This window comes from Pecten maximus, chromosome 6, assembly GCF_902652985.1.
Source record: "Pecten maximus chromosome 6, xPecMax1.1, whole genome shotgun sequence".
Lineage (NCBI taxonomy): Eukaryota > Metazoa > Mollusca > Bivalvia > Pectinida > Pectinidae > Pecten > Pecten maximus.
The window spans coordinates 18,201,369-18,223,032 of NC_047020.1; the positions used below are offsets into that span (position 1 = coordinate 18,201,369).

A 21,664-nucleotide genomic window follows, 5' to 3' on the forward strand; every position below is an offset into this window, starting at 1 on the left:
TATTACTAAGTGATACATACTTGGCTACATTTGTAGACTAAGTCAAAGGCGTCTGCTTCTGGTTAGTATTAGAAGAAAAATATATCAGCCCCACTCCTGCTATATCGACAAGGGGTGACACTCTAAAAAGCGGAGGTGGGGGTGACCTTCGATTCACTTTGGATCTAAGTTCAATCCGATCAAAGTATCAAATGTACGTAAACTTCAGTAACGTACTTTTGTTTAGAATCCTTAAATATCAATGCATTTAAAGATGAGAAGATAGATCAAAAGCGATTGTGATAGCCGACGATGCATCGTTTGTGTAACGTATGTAGTCTGTATATTTGTGAGTGGTATGCAAGGTGGGGGGGGGGGGGGGGCAATCTGATTTGTGGACAACTCTATAAACAATAATAACACGCCTCATGCTGTCTGGTCAATCTCTTACACTCGGGTTGAGATATCCCTGTCCAAGGAACAGACCCATGTGAGATTCTATCAGTCTCCCATGGTGTAGGTAAAGACAGCTGTCAGGCACTATGACGCCACTCACAATAGCGTGACGTCATGATTTTATGTAGCGTAACCGTGTTGCGTATTGATAACGTCTTCAACTTTGACGCACGTTTTCATTGGACGTTGATGACGCGGTAAAAAGATTCACGATACCTTACAATTTGTTCTTGCTTTAATTACAGTATATTGGGGAAATAATCAAAGGGCTATCTCAACACTCGTGTAAGATTTTGATTTATTGTGTTCGTGACTCTCTTGTCAATCGATCTAACCTTTGTAACACATTTATATACAGATATATTATTGCTGTGGACCTTACTACATTACAACTCAAGGTATTTTCCCTATTACCAGGTATCTAGATTTGATCAAAGTCCAGTTTAGTTGTAAAGATACTATTTCATCATATAAGTTTTTAAGTTGCATGAAATATGGTCATTTATAAATGCATCGTCAGTTACTACATACTTTAACTTTTCAGGTAAACCATACGTATTCAAATATGATCGAGTAATCGGAGCCCGGCTGATGGAAGGTGCTTCAAAAATGTATCATTTACATTAAATATATACATATTTTACAATAACTCATGCTGTACATCACCATTAAAGAGAACAGTGTCCATCTACGAGATATAGAAAAGAAGACAACTGTCATTACATTAATATTCAACACGCCCCCCCCCCCCCCCCCCCCCCCCCCCCCCCCCCCCTTACAAAGATGAAAGGGGTATCATGGATTCCGTAATAATTGACAGAATACTCACATGCAAGTATATATATATATATATATACATATCTATAAATTTCAACATGTCAATTTATTTGTTAGAACCATCAACTTACGAAATGTACAGTAAATATGAAAATCCGTGTCAAGAGCGAGGTGACACGGAAATTATTACGTGTATCACAACTTTATAAACCGGACATTGTATCTGTAAAGTCTACCCTCGTGTTCTGTGGAGGCTCCAGCACATTCACCATGTTGTACAATGTTAACCATATTTTTATGTTTAAATATGGGAGAGACCTCCATACACAGGGATAATATTATTCCTTTTTTATACCATACGGGTTCAATTAATTATAAATCACATGTGGAAAAAAGATATTTCAAGATACGATATAAACTAACAACAAAACTGTATGTAGAAATAAGAACCTTTAATGTTTTTGTATATGACCTTCTGACCTTTTGCATGTAATTATTGTATAAAGGAACTTTTTAATTACCAGGCTTGTTGAACCTTTACAAATTATGCAGCATTAGCAATTGATCACAGTAGACAGATTTATAAAGCTCATACACACAATCAATCGAAATTAATGAGCAGAAAATATCTAGTTTTGTAGGACAAAACCTTAATCTATCAAATGAAATGTTCGCACTCATGGCTTAACAACGACAGGCTGAATGATACCCTTTACAAGGAGAGATCCTTGTTTGTGTGCGATCATTGCAGGCCATACAACGTATTCGACAGTAACACCCGATTGTTTGAATTCTTTGAAGTGATCTTTATTGAATTTGACTCCTCGTTCGGGAATAAGGAACTCCACGCGCGGACTCTGCATCACCATACCCCAACAAATCTCGGTACACTTATCGACAAAAGGTTTTAGCCTGTCCTTTGGAAATTCTCCGAATGTTTCCATCAGCGATTCCAACCGGAGATGTAATTTCTGAAATGTATGAAAATGATATAACAGCTATAATTTTTATTAGTCTTGATTTACAGTGTAAACTTCGAAGTCTTAAACTATCATGGTTATGAGTATGACTTTACAAAGAATCAAGAGTATTAAAACGTACATGTATAAATTTAAATAGATATAGCCAAACAAGGTATCAATACCTGACTTTGACAAGGACGGAGGACATCCAGAATCTTCGTGTTAGAGATGTCGAATGTTCGAATCTAAACTTAACATTAAATATCATGGAAAATCGAGAAAAGTTTACTTAGTAAAAAGGGAAATTAAAAATTAATAAATAAATAAACAACGTCATACACTGAACTTACTTTCATTTGTATAGCAGGTTTATGACACTTTAGCTATGATTTCAGAGTGAATCTTGTCGATCCGAAAACTCTTTTAGTCAGCTTTAAACGGCCTTTTCACTGAAATTGTGTACATACACCTAATCATTCTATGACAGCCACGCCTCTTTCAAAATAAATATCGAAACATCACTGATATACTGCACATACTGACTTTAAAATAGCCATCCAAAAGATAGTTTCAGCTTAAGACTTTATACAAAGATTTAAACGACGTTATGTAATGTTTTGGAGTACAATCATACTCGTACCTTTTGTACTGCCGGTAGTGTACGCTTAGACGCCTGTTGTTGAGCAACTTGGAGATTTCTTCGGACTTCAATAGGACATCTGACAGATGATTTCTAGTAAAATAATTTGATGAAATAATCCTGGTTCAAAAATAATACCTACACATATATAACTGATGCAAAGTATCTATAGGTAACGTAATACGATTACAGAAGTAATTGTTATTACCTAGGGTAGGTATGCTGAAGTAATTAAGTGATCGGCCGTTACTGCATTGCATCTAGTAGAACGTTTCGCAGTGACATGACAATTAACATAATATAGAGTATCTCAGATTATGGTATGTGAATTGGCTATTATTGACACACTTTAGGTTAAATTGTTTGTAATCATCACATACTCCATTGAGACTGTTGCTGGTTTAACAGCAGGTTATATAGTGTACTTTAAAAGAGTGTACAGATTGAAGAATATTATTTTATATAAAAATATCAAACAAACCTCCATATTCGGTTGTAACATGACTATATCTATTAATTCGTTCATCTGCTCATCAGCAGTTTGTTGACACATTTCATGACTTCTCTGTAAAGGATAAAGTTCACAAGGTCAAATATGAAAATAAATCGCAATTGTATTTTCTTTAATATACCGTTTTTGATTATGTATTATATTTTAACATAAAATCACCTCCAGTGAAAAGCGAAGTATGCTTTAATGTGAAGACAAACTGGAATACCAAGGAGTACCAATAGAAAATCGTTATGGTTGAGTGGCTTAACTAATTACTTTCACAGAGTATTTGTGTATGAACACATTTTGGCGAAATGTTATTGCTGAATAACATAAGATATCACTTAAAATGTTTTTTTCGGAAATTATCAGTAACAGGCTAGAAGGTTATATTTATGAAAAATATTATCAACTGAAGAAATAAAGACCGAATTAACGCCATGATTATCTCCAATAGTGACATCTCAGTGAGTACAGTTAAAAAATTAGCGTTGACTGGACCAGGGTCATGTTGAAAACGTACCTATACTATTGACAAAAGCCTACGTGTGAAGAATATTTGTACCTGAAGGATGGTAATTAAGATGTCAATTCCGCTACGTTCACTGAGTGTTGTTTTCTTTGTTTCAGTAAGGATCAACATTGCATCCATCCATTCTTTATCATACAATTGACTGTATTGTTCTGCTAGTTGTGAGGGTGGCATGGGGTCACTTTGGCCATCCGTCACTTTACTCATTCTGTGGAACACACACATAGTACTAAATTAGACGTATTGGTAATACGACGAATCGAGAAGCGAGACTATGGTGTTGCTCTTCGGGAGGTGACAGTGACGATGACGGCCTACAACGGACTGATTTCAACATTTATTTCAATTTTACCTACGATTGATAGATTATAACAAATGTTTTAAGTTTACCTACGGTTGATGGATTCTAACATGTGTTTTGATCTTACTTACGATTGATATATTGTAACATATGCTTTTATTTTACGTACTTTGTACGGCTGATGAATTTCAACTTATACGTACGGCTGATTAAGTCTGCCCTGCAGGTAGGGAGTTAGATTTGTACCTGCTGCCCCCATTGCATGATCGTAAGAGGCGACTAAACTTGAGATATCATCTTTTCTCTTTTTAAACAACGTTCTTCTTCCTAATGTCCCCCTTGATAAAGTCTCATTTTTGGCCTTAAGTTGAACATTCGCCCCTATGAGGAAGGCTTTGTGTTCTGTCCCATGGCTGAGACATACCAGAGTCTTGAAAAATGGTAGTCACTACTCTTGCTTAGAGCTCAGCATTTTAGGGAGATGGACTACTGGTTTGCCCGTTGTCAGTATAATGTGACCGGATGGAATGCCCTGCAGGGCGTCTTCGGCAGTATGCTTCAGTAAGGAGCATACTGCAGCCTTCCAAAACACATACTACTCAACACAGAGAGCCAGAAGTTGGTTCCGAGTTCCGAGTTCCGTTTACGTAAAATGGAACTCCAGTTCCGAGCTCTGTTTTACTTAAACGGATCTCGGAACTCGGAACTAACTTCAGGCTCCTCTCAACACATACATGCATATTGCACGCACGGGAGGCCGTCCTTAAATGATCTCAAATATACAATGTGTTTTAATTGATTTTCAAACATATTTTGGCAGATATTGTATACATCATAGCATATATTTTTTAAGATATTTTTACGTGTATGTCTTTAGTACAATTCTAATTTCATGTCTTTGAAAATTATTTTTTATTTTTCTTTTAATGGATAAATACATATATACAGTATATAAATGTGTATATCACTTAACCTGTTGATCCAGTAATTTCTGTCCTCCTCTGCCTGACGTAACTTCGCCCTTGTGTCTTGCAATTGTCTTTCTAAGTCAAACATCTTCTGCTCTAGATACCCAGTTTTCTTTTTCTCGATTGGTCGATATGTCGCATGTACAGTGTGTGGGCGGCGTGCGTGTTCGCTTTAACAGTAATGAACTAATGCAGTTAATCCAATAACGTTAAATGGATATTGATTTTCATCCTTCTTACAATTTAAAATGTCCAAAATTAATGCCATCCAAAACAGTCAAGTGTGAATATACTGATATATATTTGAGATATAAGACCTATAACGCGTAGGTCATAACTTCCTTTCCCCGTAGCCATTTCACTATGGCAGTTTTCATCGGTGGTCCGGTGATGTTTACTCTTGTGAAACATATCACGTCTTTTTTTTTCTTTATTTATCTCAACAAAATATCAATATCAAACGCATTTTATGTTTGCCCTGTTTTACAATTCGAATTTTAGATATTGTTAGTTTTTGGAAGCCTATTGTAAATAGTCACACAGAGATTATTTGGTAGGTAAATGTGATTTTTTTTTATTTTGTGAATTAACATTGTTTAAAAAAGAGTACTAGTGAATTATTGGATAATTTAGACACACTAGTTCTAATAAACAGATTCGCAATCGATCCAACATGTATTGTTCCCAGAATTGCAGTGTTATATGCTTTTTATCACATCACTCGAGAAGACAGCATTTTCTTAGTTCTGATACACATATACACAGCACATACGTATATAATCTAACCTGATTAGTTGTATGACCTCGTGGTTAAGATTGTGTTGATAATTTACCTCGATGATTATACTAACAATACATTATCAATAATTCTCCACTTCATGGCGACAATTGACAGAAGAGGAATGCTTTACTTCTAAGACTACAATGTGATGTATGAGCATATATGATGCTAACTCCCATGAACTATCTAGGTACGTACGACATATTCCTGCCCAGATACCTACTAACGTTTTGACATACACAGACAAAATGTTTTTATGTCATTTCAAGTAAACTTCAGGCCAATGTTTTCAGGTCAAATTGACATTGAAAAGAGCATAATAGTCAATTCATGTCAAGAAATTGACCTGGAATTGGCCTGAATTTGAGCTGAACATTTCTTCATGTGAAATTGACCTTATTTTCAGGTCATTCAGAGTAATATTTTTCAGGTCAAATTTTCCTGAAGACATTCTGCCTGTGTATTCAAAGATTATCCATATCTGATGCTAGTCTACAGATATTATTTATTGATGTTAAAAGACAAGAGCTCTTTTCTGAAGTCGGACTGTAGCTATAAATGTATACAGAATGAGAAAAACTATCAGGGCCGTACATTACACTTTATACGGACACTATCTTGGTTATCAACCGCTAACTTACCGTGTTGTCGATGTCGATGTCGTTGTTCCGTCTACTTTTCCGTTATTTTCTCTGGCATGGTTTGTCTATCAATTATATCGTATATAGAAAATGCCTAGTGTACGGAAATACATCATTAACATTCTTAGTTAAAAGGTATAAAGTATAATTAATATAAGTCCTTGTGTACATAATTACTCACATCATTAACACACTTGGTTTTTCAACATTATTTTAGAAATAATACCTAATTAAGGTAAATTATAATAAATAAATGATACTCTGTTTTCAAATACCAAATTTTCACCGGACGCATTCATGGTTATTTATGATATAGTACCTGTTAAAATGGCATTAATTTCATATGATATCTGTATAATGTTGAACTCACTGAATTAAATCCATAGGTTGTATCCAGAACCCATCCCCGTCTGTATGATGTGTAACGCGTTCTATCCGTCTGCTGGAATTAGCACATTCACAGAGAAGATAATTTTCGATTAAAATTAAAGTCGCCGTTGGTTATATGTTAATTATGTATTTTCACATCTGTTCTGAGTATCGTTGAAGCATGTAATAATTCCTGTAAGCTATCATTACCATACGACAGGTGCTGTTTTTGTTTCTAATTCGCATTTAAAATCAGGTGGTTATTCCAACGCTATATTTACTTATTGACTATTAATGGAGTATACTGACATTTTCATTAAAAATACCTTTATATAGTCGGTTATGTCCCCTTGCTGAGAGATTTTGTCCATTCTTGCATGTAAATTTTTATTGTTTGGTTTCACCTGTCTTTCCTGCATGATTATCTTCCATTCTGTGACATTTTCCCCTGCTAGGATGAGACACACATGGTTATCTCCCATTTTATGATATTTACCCTGCTAGGATGAGACACACATGGTTATCTCCCATTTTATGATATTTACCCTGCTATGATGAGACATACATTTACATGGCTATCTCATATTATGGGACATTCTCCCTACTTAGATATAACATACATGGTTATCTCCCAATCTGTGACATTTACTCCTACTTCGTTGAAAGATACTTTCTGAGTTGACAAAAACGTAGAACCAATAGTTAAAAGTGATAATCTACAACGCGATTTATCACACTTTGTTTTCGTGTTACTTTCTGGGTTTCTATTTTCTAGATAAAGAAAAAAAATATAATTTTTCATAACACACTACAGCATATATATCGATCTCGCCTACATTTATCAATATTGGAAAGTAAATATGTTTTCATCTGTCCTCTTAAAATCTTATCTTGTCAGACATATGGAATTATGAGTGTGTGTTTTTTTTTATAGTTGTTTGACATACAGTGTTTGGTATAATCACGTTTTAGTGACAGACAATACAGGTGAATTAACCTACCCGTCCTGAATGACTTCCTCTAAAACAATCATATTGTTCAACCTAGACAGGTCATACTAATTACATCAAACACTTCAGGATAATTAACATGTTATACAAAACAGACATGATATAAAAAGGAGCAATAGTTTTACCTACAATCTCAACATAACGACACATTCTAGAAAGTTACTCAAATATGTACAAGTAACAAATTATGACTCACATTGGCATGTCAGCTCCAGGGGTTACAGACTTCCTGGTAATGATTTTTCTGAGAATTTTGTGACGAGTTTAAGTGGCCCTCAGACAGACTACAATAACATGTTAGTCAACAATACCTTAATCGTATATAGCAGTGTAAACGTCTTATCGAGAAAACATTAAACTGTGAAGTGGTACTATGTGTATGTATACACGTGTGGAATAAAGGTTTTGTCTAAACAGTTACCTGTATATCGCTGTTCCTGTTCATTTTACTCGATGTGTGATTTTAACTGAATGACTTGTCTTACGATATTTAATTAAAATTTAGTGTAAAAGGATTTAAAGATGCACAACGGTACCTAGATGAGACACTTCCCTGATGAACGAACAATTGATGTTAGTTTTGATTGAGTGATATATCTGACCTACGTATACATTTGCAGAAAAAATATATAATACAACCTCCTTCGTTAGCAAAAACATAATTAGCTCACAGTTCAGAGTATGGGCCAGGTTTGAAAAGGTAAGATAAAAAAACGGCTTCCAGACTAGCGTATAAAATAAATCATCAATATGAAAGCCATGGTGATAATGATGATAAAAACATTCATTTGGAAATCACTGTAAAATAAATTAACCTTTTCAACGAATGCATTGATGAATGCTAATGAAGACCTTGAAATATATTTCCCATACAAAGAATTAAAGTGACTAAATCAATTACATGTAAAAAAAAAAAAAAAAAAAAAAAAAGTTAAGCAAATTATTAGAATTCACACACTATCTCGTATATCAAATTACTCAGTACATGTATATTAAAACATATGATATCAGATTTTAATTTGGTTCCAACTGCAACAATTAGAGTTATTAAATTAAATATTACACTTTAAAATGTCGTTCTGGGGAAATATGATACAAACCTGTATGTAGCGTTAACCCTCCACATACACCATGTAATCAACTATTTTTTTAATATCACTTGGCTTTGCCACAGAGGACTTGCCATAATAAAGATCCAAACTCATTTCATGTTTATCGTGATATGTACTTCAGAACAATTTTGACAGTTAGAGCTAATACAGTGTCATTACAGTTTACTATAAACAAACACTTTACATATGTACATGTTAAATGGCTGATATATGTTATTCCTACTTTAGCCCTATATATCGTTAAGGGAGATAATTATCATGTTTAAATGATGTGCTGATATCTTCAAAAATATAAATATTGCAATAAATGTTATATATTTTGATAGCCTTGATCCCTAGAAACAATGATGAGTTTTAGAATGTCAGTTGTATGTCGCTCCTAACCTCACTGACGATACCTAGACATAACGACATACACGTACCAGATGTATGGTGTACCTATCAACGATGACGAGTCCTAGAATGAAAGCTGCATGTTGTTCCTAGCAAACTTAACGAGTACTGAGATGATAGTTGTACGGTGTCCATAGCAGACTGAAGAAACCTGGGAGGACAGCTTATACTAAAGTAATATTGGAAGATGTTGTCCATTAAGATGTACATGTGGATATGTTAATTAATGTTTTATACAATCGTATGGCCTTAAAGATCAAAATAATTTATTATCGTTTATGCATTATCCTAATCGTAATGACTTGGGTTGTTTTCAAATGATAATAAACATTATGGACCATAAAGATTGCTCAAACCTGTTTAACTTTAAAATCAAGAACATCAAAGACTCATCAGCCTGTTATCTAGATCTTTACTAACAAGGTAACAGAGACAACTTAGAACTCACATCTAAGCTGCGTGATTAACGTGATGAATTAAATCTCCCTGTAGTTAATTCACCAAGGGCTTGTTCTCATTATCACGATTATTATGATAGAGTACGGACGAGATGCAGATGAAGACAGTAGTACAATTTATTGTGGATATCATTTTCTCATTTGGATTTAAAAAAAAAAAAAAAAAAAAGTGCGATATTAAGTCAGTGGGGTTCGATACTTGTCACACTTAATCCGGATTGGACGTAGATTCGTATGGCCGGTGTCGTCGATAACACAGAAGACGTTCTCTATTGCGGAACACAGTCGTTATACATATGGGTTTGATAATATGACGATATTCCCTGTTGATTTTTCGAGGCATGATTCCATGTGAATGTAACATTTAGTTTGTTATGTCAACAATAATATATAAAACACACTGATTTATTGGATCAATACATATATATATAGAAATCCATACAAAAAAAAAACAAACAATAAATACAACAAAAATACTGTTTTCGGTAACGTGATTTCATATTTAGTGGTATTTGAATGGTCTACTATTATGTCGTAGTTGAATATCAAATACTTAGTTTTTACAGCATTTCATATTTGCATGAAAAAGCTTTTGGCATATTTTATAGTATATTGTACAGGTATTTGCTTGTCGTTTTTCTGGGTTTATCGCCCCATGAACAGTCAGAGTCAGATGTGGGGTCTCCTTGTATTAGTTGTCTACCTCTTCACTAAACATCATACGGGAGACCCGTTGCACATCATCCAAACCAATTAAGGTTAAGTGTCTTGTCCATGGACACAATCACACCAGTACAGACGGGCACGTTTCGCAGCTTCTTTAGAAACACAAACCGACACGCACAGGGAGCGGCGAACCATGTACTTCAACTGAGATTACGTGGCCGATGCCTATATAGATACTATATGTTGTTGTATTTATATAACCTATATCTACATATATGTCTAAAGTATTAACATAATTGCATTTGTCAATTCTTGATTAATTTTGATTGTAAAGATTATGAAGTATGCGCCACGACAAACTGCATATATGTTTTTCCTTCTGCCATAAAACTAAATTATTGCTAAGACTTTTTTTTTTTTTTTTTAAATCTAAGCACACAATAAAACAAGTGCCATATCAATCACACAATTCATACAAAATAGATACAGATGCTGCTCTATAATTGCTCCCTCACAATAAATGTTTCCAGGTCGGAAAGATATGTCATTAAAACCATCCGTGCAAGAATTAATTCGTCTTATCATGTATACCGATTGCATTAATTATCTTTTGTTCTGTAGGAATTGATATATCCACTCTTATACATATATACATATGTGTATAAGCTTATAAAAGCACTAAACACGGCGGACTATAGACACACACACACACACACACACACACACACACAGCCTCTCCGTTTGTCTGCATGTCAGTTTCCCAACTCAGTTTTTAGCACTTTTCTCAGTCATGCTTCAGTATATGTTGTGAAAATTGGTATGTCACTTTATTATGTATAGCTATAGATCCAGTTTCATGATGTTTTGGGTCAATGTCACAATCCATCATGCTTGTTCTATCCGCATCATCCCACACCTTGCCGTTAGCAACAAAAAGATGTGCCGTAACGCTAATGTGCAAGACGTAGTAAGATCTGTTGCCATCCGGACATGATGTGTTAATGAAAAATTGCCAATGGTATATTGTTGATTTACTGCTTAATAAAACTATAAAACCTTATGCTAAATATTGAATACCAGAGTCACATAATGCTGCCTATGTAGCTTGTTTTGCTACCGGTTGTGCGGTTCCTTTTCTCAACAATGGGCCGTCCATATAGCTTAGCATAGCAGGCCACACAACAAAGTCCAAAATGTCCCCCGATATCGTGAATGACTGGAACATATTGGGATCTATCTTGCTATTTTTGCTCTGATCAGGCCACAGCAAAATCAGCCGTGGTTTGTGTGTCACCATGCTCCAACAAATCTCGATACATCTGGCTGTGAATAGTGGTATCTGTTTTGCTTTGTCTTTAAATTGTCTTTCTTTTAGGAGATTTGCTGTCACAATCTGGTGTGAAAAATATGAAAACATTTACCTCAAAATCGTGGACACATATACATACTGAAGATGCGATAATTCTTATATAAAATAGTTTCCAAAAAAGGGGTGTCATGTTGTTTACAAATCAAGATAGAACAATGCTAATGCTAAAATATCGACACGACGCTAAAATTGATACTTTAAACAAATCAAGTTTTATTCTGCTTGTGCATTTCAATGGTTTCTATGTAAATTTATTTGTTCCTATTTTTCCAATGTTTCATCAATTTTTAGTGACGGTTTCGTTCAAATGACGGTTTTTATAAAGTGATATAAGTACAGAATTAATTCAAAGTGTTAATTTCAAAACAGCTTACACCATAAAATGATAATTACTACAGTTACCAAAAAGTTCAATAATTGATGTATAACTAACTTCTAAAATTACCGAAAAATGTTGTAATACATGTACTTACATTAACGGCAGCCTCCGTTGTAAAAATAGACGCACTATACTGCGCCTCTAAAAGATTTTGTTTGGCGGACTCCGGTGCATCCTGGGTGTTTACCTGAAAGTATAATACTGAGTAATATGTTGTAAATAATATCATACATTATAATTTTACACATGTGCAAGTTTTCATAATAACTTGCTTCGAATACCATACCTGTAGTCTGCCTGGTTTCGGAAGAATGAAACAATCTTGCTGCAGCTGGGAGAACTGGTTGTCCGCAACTTGTTCACAGGCACTGTAACAAAACTTGGGAAAAGTACAAGGAATAAAAATCAATAATCAAAAGTAATAAAAGACATGTAGATACACACGTTTCATTGTTTTGTTTCGATAGACTAGAAATAGAGATTACATTTGAAAATTTTGATTATATTTATTCTTTTCAGCAAAATCTGTAAATAAAAGGATAATAGGATTAATTATACCTCATCCATGTATACTTGTTTCTAATAAGACAATACTGTATCATGAAATGTCACACTTTCGTGAACCTCTTCTGGCATCCCTTCGTGAGCTTCTTTTGAGTAGTCTTTAGCAGTGACATGTAATTGGTAAAGATGTTTCAGGTATACTGTTTATTTTTCTGTCAGAGAAGATTGCGGCTTCGGGAAGCTATCGTCTGTCATCAGCATTAGAAACTCAAAAGATATTACAGGAAAAGGACACAAAGAATACAGAAAATAACTAGCGGGACAGTGGAGTTTTTCCTGGAACTTTCTGTTGTCAACAAGCCGTGTTAATGTATTTGAAAATGACGATGTTTGCTTATGAGACAGTCGATTGAATGAATTATTTGCTGGTTATCAGAGTTAGTACGGTAATGGCCCAAAGAGATATTTAGTTCACTGTCTAAGTACGGACTAAAGAAGTATATTAGGAAAAATGAAATTTGATTTTATATAAAGCTGCAATTTATTATTCAAAAAAGAAGGGAAAAGGAAAACAGATCACACTTCTCCCTCTCCCCAATATCTGACGAGGATGTCAAGTCTGTTTCTTCCTGAAAATCCTCAGTATTTCTGCCTGGATCTCCGTGTAGTCAATCATAAGTTTGCTTATATCAATGTACCATCTGTGTAGAAAAGGACATGGAAATATGCGCCAGATGAGAAAAATACTTTTCAAATCACCTTCGATGACGCAGGTACAACAAATATTATTTGTCCTGCGCTATCGGATCAACCTACCGAGATGGGAAAGGAGGTCGTTCAGACGATAACAGAGTACGAGTGTTGACTAACCCCTAAGGTCAAAGTTCGTGCATGAACAGGTCATCTCGTTTTGATGGATAAAGCACTTTATATTGACGAATAAAGCATTGCAAAATATCGAACAGTAGTGACTATGAAGGATTTGGTGTGCCGGGTGTGTCTCACACATTTAGAATAGGTCTTGACGAAGTTTGGGAATGGTCCGGGGTTTCTCGCTCTGTGTCGCATGTGTTGCATGATCTCCGGGACGGAAAGTCCACTGATGTAGGGATGGTGTCGCTCCTCTTGTGCTGAGTGATAGTGGGGGAAGTGATTATGCTCTTTTGGGATGGCTCGGGTCGACCACTGACTTGCCATTTTTTGACTGGGCACATTGGTGGTGAGAATTACATTAACCCATGCATTGCCCACTTCGGTCGAATAGTCCTTTTTGCTTGCGGAGTCCTGTCCGAAGATTCTTGGTCGGATATATATTCCTTCTGCGCTAGATTGATCTTTGTTTCAAATGGTATGCCTTGATGTAGGGGGTTATGCTGATCATTTGAGCTTAGGTTCAGGTGTAACTATTTGCTAAGATTATATAATATTATTAAAACAAGCATGCTGAATGTTGTAAAAGCAATACATGGCCCCTTCCTGCCCTCGCTAAAAATAGTAACATCGACATTGACCTTGACCCGAAGCCCCTTGAAACTCGAACATTATCTGTAGCTACTCATACTGACGTTACATACCAACTGTTACCAACATACATTGAAGCATGGCTGAGGAAAGTGCGGAAAACTGAGTAGACGGATTGACAGACGGACAGACAGACAGATATGATGGACTTATGTAGGCCGTGCGTTTCACCGGTTGGTGGCTAATAAGTCGACTTGAACCAGTGTATGCTACAGTGGTGCACTCTGCAAACGTAGATTCGACAAATTTCCTTTCTACAAGTAATACTTTGAATAATATGTCAAATATGACTGCAATGACTTGTACATCTAAATACAAAAAAGTGCATGTTAAATAATCTTCAAAAACCTATCGATTTGACAACCTGTATTCGGTACAAACATGTATCAGATGCGTTTCAGAGAGTTGTAAATGAAAAGAGGAGGTAAAACAATGAAGGCGTAGGATACCGACCTTAAGTATTCCTGCCAGGACGTCTATACATTGGCGTTCAACCTTGTCGTCTCTTTTAGGGTTCAGTTTGTCTATGGCGTCTGTCCACTCGTTATCATAGAGTTCGCCATATTTTTCAGCGAGCTTCTGTGGTCGGTTAGGGTCACTGAGATCTGCGATACCAGGATTATTGCGTGTTAATTTGTCCCCGGCCATTTTGCTCATTCTGTTAATTAATACATTAGTGTAATATTAATCCAGCTGGATGAATAGATGCTAAAGATAATATGTAGTGATATCGCATTCCTACATTGGAATGATTTTAACTTTTTTTTTCTAAATTGAAAAAGCTTCGATGAGCAGATCTTTTTCATTTGTATAGCTTAGGTAGCAGACCACAGAGAGACTCCTGTTTTTATGATATGCATAAAAATGAAAAAAAATAAATGGCTCATAATCAAGTTAAGATTGCGGGGAAACTTAACTTACAACATATGTCAAAACAAGATTGATTCTGTCTTTGGGATAGAGATATTTAATTTCAAATAGGTTTCAGAAAAAAAACTGTAGAGAATTGTCATTTTGGGTCAAACATCATAATATTTTGCAATTTGAAAGTTTTTTAAAATGTGTTACCATTGTATTCACAAGTCTGAAAAACATAGAAAAAATAAGTTTACTTATTCTTCAGAGCTGTTTTAAGATTGCAAATGTTGTATAGATTACAAAGGTATATGCTTTATTATAGGTAATATGTAGGGTTAACTGGCAACGTTTACATATATAAACATATGCCTTATTTTTCAGAATTGGGCATATTTACTGTACACTGCTACCTTACCATGGATTTTCATGAAGAAAAAGTAAGAACACAGCCCTTTCTGGTTTTACGTCCAATGTCGACCTACACGATGAACTATTGAAAACATGTTATCACTCTACCTATAAGTCTGACACTTTACATCTCCAAAGCCTCCGTTAGTAAGTGTATGGATAATTGTTAGACACTGCATTGGCTTCAGACACGAAATAGTGGTTTTTGTTTTGTGTGTACCATCTGAAAAACGTTTTTGTGGAAAAAAGTACAACATTGGTAGGTAAGAGACTATGTGTTGATGAGATGAGTACAGTATTGATAAGTAAGAGACCACGTGTACAGTATTCATTAGTAAGAGACCACGTGTACAGTATTCATTAGTAAGAGATTACGTGTTGGTAAGATGAGTATAGTATTGATAAGTAAGAGACCACGTGTACAGTATTGATTAGTAAGAGATTACGTGTTGGTGAGATGAGTATAGCATTGATTAGTAAGAGAGAACGTGTTAGTGAAATGAGTAAGAGACCACGTGTTTGTATGATGAGTTAAAGACCACGTGTTGGTGAGATCAGTACATTATTGATTAGTGAGAGACATACATTACCTCGTTAATAGCTGGTCTTTTTCCTCCTTTAAAATGTGAATTTCCTGTTTTAGTTTCTGCGTTGCTTCTTGAAATTTCATATTTTGCTGTTCCAGCCTTTCCTTCATTTTCTTTTCCATATCGTCTCGAAATGTTCTCTCATTAGCATCAGTTGGTTGGTGGTTTGGTGTTGATTCCCCTTGGCCACTGTAACTGGGTACTGAATGGGTATCTCGGTCAGTTGATGGATCCTCGATCTTATTATGTAATGTCATTGCTGTTGGTACGGTTTTAAGCTCTTGATTACGTGTCAGCCTGCAAATGTAGATAAACAGGAATATTAAAGCATAAAAAGCTAACACAAATTTCGTTTTGAAGTATTAGTGTTAGACACAGAAGCTTATCTAAAGTATTGGTTTAACATGATTGTGCTTTCTTCATCAATTTTATTACAAGTATTTCATTTGAAAACCTGACGAAAAAATATACAAACAAATAAGTCCAGTACTATTAAGGTTGAAGTCGAAAGTAAGAAACCGAGATTGTATAGCGATTTGAGTAACATCATTGTGTTATATGTGAGATAGCTTTCTTTATAAACTCTACTTCAGTTTTTGTTCCGTTCCTGTAACATTTTACCAATATTCGCCAAGCTAAAATAATCCTTTGCTCTAAACCTTAAACAAACAGTCGTATATTAATACATTGAAAATGTCATACCATCCGTATTTTCCACAGAAAAAAATTTATTCAGCTAACCAAATGAACAAAAAACATTGACACGTTAACACATTTACCAGGTATAAAACATAAAAAGACCTACATTGTATTGTCTCTAATTTTTAATATCAATCTCTGAGCCTCATTATACATGAGTGTGTGTTCTTCATTAAGCCTCATATCCTTTGTGTCTGGAAGTTGTAAATCGGTTTTGCTGGTCACACTGCGATATAAGCATTCTATGAGCTTGCACAATCTGGCACACGCATTGGAGGCACTGCTATCATCTTTCCTGAGGAAGAACAACATCCAATAGATATGTTTTATTTAACATATAAATTAAGCATAAGCTCGTATGAAGCATAACTTTCCTAAAATGCTACACTGTATCTATTTAGCAAACATATATAGACAGTGTGTATTGGGTTCCAACTTCGCATGATTAATTATAAATTATATGAACCTGCATAAATATACAAAGACCATTGATCAGTTAAGGTTACTTTTCTCTGATTGTAGTTAGAAGAAAGTGTAGCCAACATGATATTGCACTTGGGATTTTAAATATATACCGGTTAATGTTTTGAACAGACAGTCGTTACTTTCACCTTTCGGAGTCACAGTAATTTCATGAATGTTTAATACTTCTGTCACCACATGACAACATGTACTTACTTCGGTGAAGCTCCCCCTGAGACTCTAGCTTTTTGTTCTTGTATCTGGGTTTTCCCCTCGACTTTCAGAGCTGCTGAATGATGGCCACCCTAGGATATTATTTTCACAAAATATTTCAAATTATTGTGTCTTATTTGTTTATCTTTTTTCTTACATATTTATATTGAAAAATGCAGATGATCTATAGTGAAATAATTAGAAAGGATTAAGAGGCATCGTGTTTATGCGATTACCTACGAGTTTGTGATACGTAAGCTGCTATCACATAGATATAGCAATGTCAGAACTAAAACTCCTTAGAGTTCATACATACAAGTAACTTAACATTTTCCTTACATTATCTATCTGACAAGCTGCAACTATCGACTTCTTCAGTTTTGAATATTCTTTGCGTTTCTGAAGTATTCCTCGTTTTATATGGTAGACGTTCACTATTTCTTTTTCCAGGTTTTCAAATGCGCCTCCGACATCTTTTTTCTGTAAATGGTAAATAGCAAAATGTATGTCATCGTCGAAAAGTACATTTTCATTTCGGCTATATGATCATTTCTTGACTTGTGACACCTGTAAAAGTACATAAATGCAAAATGCCCGCCGCTCAAAATGTTATTGCCTCGTATTGATTATAGAAAATTGATGTCCCGCCGAAACAAAACAAAATGTATGGTAATGGCGATATGCTACCTCATGTAAGTATATATAATTAACTTATTTGCTGCCATTAAGGTGAATATCGACCTATGTGCTCGTAAGAAATAATCCTAAAGCCTTAAATATTATTAGCATTGGCGTTGCGGAAGTTAATTAAACAAAGAGCATAATGATATATATGGAACATGTTTTAAGTTATCAAGGCACGTAGACACATAGTAATGTACTCACCTTATATATATTTTATGTAATTTATAAAGTGATGTATTTATCTTAGATACATTGCATGTAATTTACAATGTGTTGAACTTCCATTAGATACATTATATGTGATTTACAAAGTAATGTACTAATCTTATATACATTGTATGTAATTTACAATGTATTGTACTTCCATTAGATACATTGTATGTGATTTACAAAGTAATGTACTAATCTTAGATACATTGTATGTAATTTACAATGTGTTGTACTTCCATTAGATACATTATATGTGATTTACAAAGTAATGTACTAATCTTAGATACATTGTATGTAATTTACAATGTGTTGTACTTCCATTAGATACATTGTATGTGATTCACAATGTGATGTGCTTACCTTAGATACGCATTTTCCAAGATCATCCCATATTTTTTTGACATTTCGATTGCCTAAGTAGTCGGGGTGCCTCATTAAAACCTGTTTCAACTCTTCCAATTGATTTACTTCAGGTGCCCTGCTAGGAAAAATACATTACTTTTACTTCAAGCTATGTGTAATGTGAACAACAATGTGTTTAGAAAATGATCCACAAAATCGGCGTGAATTTCTGTTCATTGTGAATCAAATTGTTTGTTAATTGATTGATTTTGGTTTAAGTGCAATATGGTGTATGATTAACAAGATAGTAACAAACTCGTGGATTACTTTAACAGATCAGTAAACAAATCGAACACACTATCGATCAAGGCATTTGTCATTTGGTCTACGCAATTCGATCTTTTATTCAAACACAAAACTAAAAAACTTAATGAAAATACAGGAAGTCTGCCTATTCTAAAATTACAATTTTTGCGATTTTTCTATCTTGTTGATACTAGTTTAACTCCGTCTGATAGATATAATTACATGTATATATATGCTGGAGTTAAAGCATATCCAGTCGGTTAGCCATGAACGGAATAATATTTACAAAACCTATGAAATATTGAAATTATCGTTTTATTTCTTTAATAGTGGTCATGCCTATGACTGTATTCCCATATTGGTGTTTACTTTCAATTATTGCAGTAACTTAGATACAGATGTCTATATCAATAAAGAAAATAGTGTTAAAGGGCGAGATTGAGCTGCACACGTACGCACATACACCACACAATGTACAGGCTAATGTGTAAGATTATTTGTCAGGGTCTTTGTGCATGTAAACACTCGTATAGGTGAATGCGTTTATCAAAATAATTTGCTTATATGATTTGTTGTGTCAATATATGTCTTTGGTGTCTTCTCACTTACTGTAGGGAACGTTCTGAATTTGAGGTCGACAGGTAAGGTATTTTGTTGGCCATGTGAGACTAAGTTTGAAAGGTAAAACAATAGGAGATAATTACAGGTAAGGCTATAGACTGCTTCATGAAACTTCCAGCATTTATAAGAATGTCTTTGTGATTTGACATTGCGGCCAGGTAATACAGGTAAATTTCAGAATATTGGCTAAGTGAGAATAAACCGATAATTTCCCTTCAGTGTGTGAGTTAGTTCATAAATACTTACCTTGCCATTTTGACTGGTATAACTTACATCCTCGTTGTAATTCGGAGAAATATGTTTACGCGTTTCATAGTAAATGTTTAGTAAAGCAACAATGGACATCTAAATATAGACCGACGGGGAAACCTTATTGTAGTCACTGTAGTACGGCGGTCTGACTTTATCAGGATAGACATCTATACATTATATATGTTTTATACATGTAACTGTCATACGGTATTCTGACTTTATCAGGATAGACATCTACACATCAATGAAATACATGTCTTAACGTCTACACATTTATGTAATATATGTCTTATACATGTAACTGTAATACAGGGGTCTGGGTAAAACAGGAGAGAAATCTAAATTCATATTAGCCGAGTTAAAATTCGACTTAAGTCGTAAAATTGCTGGATCGGGAAAGACCTTTTGTTGCAGGAGGACAACGCATGACCCCTTGTTGCTAGGGTTTGTCGTGACTTTCTGGCTCAAAACAACGTTACAGTTCTAGATTGACCGCCATACAGTCCCTAATCGAGCATTTGTCGGGATGAGCTAGACAGGAGGTTTAGGATGTAAGTCAACGGCCCATATAACGTCGCTCAAATCACGCAGGCTAGGAGAGGAATAACATCCCTTAATGGGCAATAATAAACACTTTGATGGGGTCGATGTTAAGGGGAGTAAGACTAATGCCAGGGATGGGCACACAAGCTACTGATTTGGGTCGGGAAACGCCGTAGGTGGTCCGTTGTTTTAACGGAATTCACGCAAACACCGTCTGTGATAGGACAACACAAACCATCAAAATGTATCCAACAATAATGAAATAATCGAGAAACCCACACTCTGAATATATCGTCAAAGAATCTTTCAGCAAGTATATATACATATCACAGACATATCTTCATTTCTGTCTCTCAATACATCCCTTCATCCTGATTTGTATTTCCCATAACACTATCACTAACTTATGTAATGTTCCTGAAATCTCCCGGCTATTTTAGAATAAGGTAAAGCTGTTCTGTTACTGATAAATAATTATAATTCCGGAATTTGTGTAACCGGTTTTTATTTTATTAAGTATCCGGAATTTAGTCCGCATTTAGTTTGCTCTTTGTTTTTCCTGTCTGCAAAAACGGCATGGTCGACGGTGTGTCAAACTGTTGAATTTTAGCAATCCCTTGCTTAGGCACGGTGTAAGTCTTTTACAAATATGTTTAATTAAGATGTTTAACAGTCTAATTGTCCAGTGACACCATGCAAAATAGCTGTCAATTGGTATTTCATCTAGTATTTGTAACCAAATTTTCTGATGCGGCGGTACCTATTTTTAGTAACAATAATCAATGGGATTTGTTTTTGTATTTTACAGTTTTTCACCGAATTGTCAACAATGTATGCCGCGTGATAATTTGGTTAGCTGTCATAACAGTGAAAAAACCTAAACAACTAGAATGGCAACACCTACGTGTTCAGACACCCTGTACCAGGGATCCCATGATACCGGTTCGCTGCACCAGCGAGATCAACATAATGACACCACTGAGGAAAAAAGGACCCACAAACCCACAGAAAAGGCTAGAGAACTATTTGAATTAGAAGTTATGAAAAACACTGCGAAACTCTCCAAATTGAACAGAGATATGGACGAGCTTCTCACGACGTTACTGTCAACGGGAACAGACAGACAGGGAAAGGAAGTAAGTTCTCTCAAAGGCACCTACAAGCAATA

The 21,664-nt window shown here is 35.1% G+C and overlaps 1 protein-coding gene across 1 annotated transcript; it reads right to left on the minus strand.

Moving 5' to 3' along the window:
* Nucleotides 1-1,647: 1,647 nt before the first annotated feature.
* LOC117330078 lies at nt 1,648-20,022 on the minus strand. The gene is made up of 18 exons (XM_033888297.1): nt 19,948-20,022; nt 18,793-18,913; nt 17,878-18,018; nt 17,542-17,630; nt 16,970-17,158; nt 16,168-16,461; nt 14,765-14,969; nt 12,573-12,665; nt 12,381-12,473; nt 11,638-11,931; nt 7,226-7,399; nt 6,901-6,972; nt 6,531-6,595; nt 5,114-5,278; nt 3,873-4,047; nt 3,296-3,379; nt 2,815-2,907; nt 1,648-2,183 (listed from the first exon to the last, which is right to left on the minus strand). The coding sequence occupies exons 1-18, from the start codon at nt 19,953-19,955 to the stop codon at nt 1,890-1,892; spliced, it is 2,649 nt and encodes an 882-aa protein (XP_033744188.1). The 5' UTR covers nt 19,956-20,022; the 3' UTR covers nt 1,648-1,889.
* Between the last annotated feature and the right edge of the window lie 1,642 nt (nt 20,023-21,664).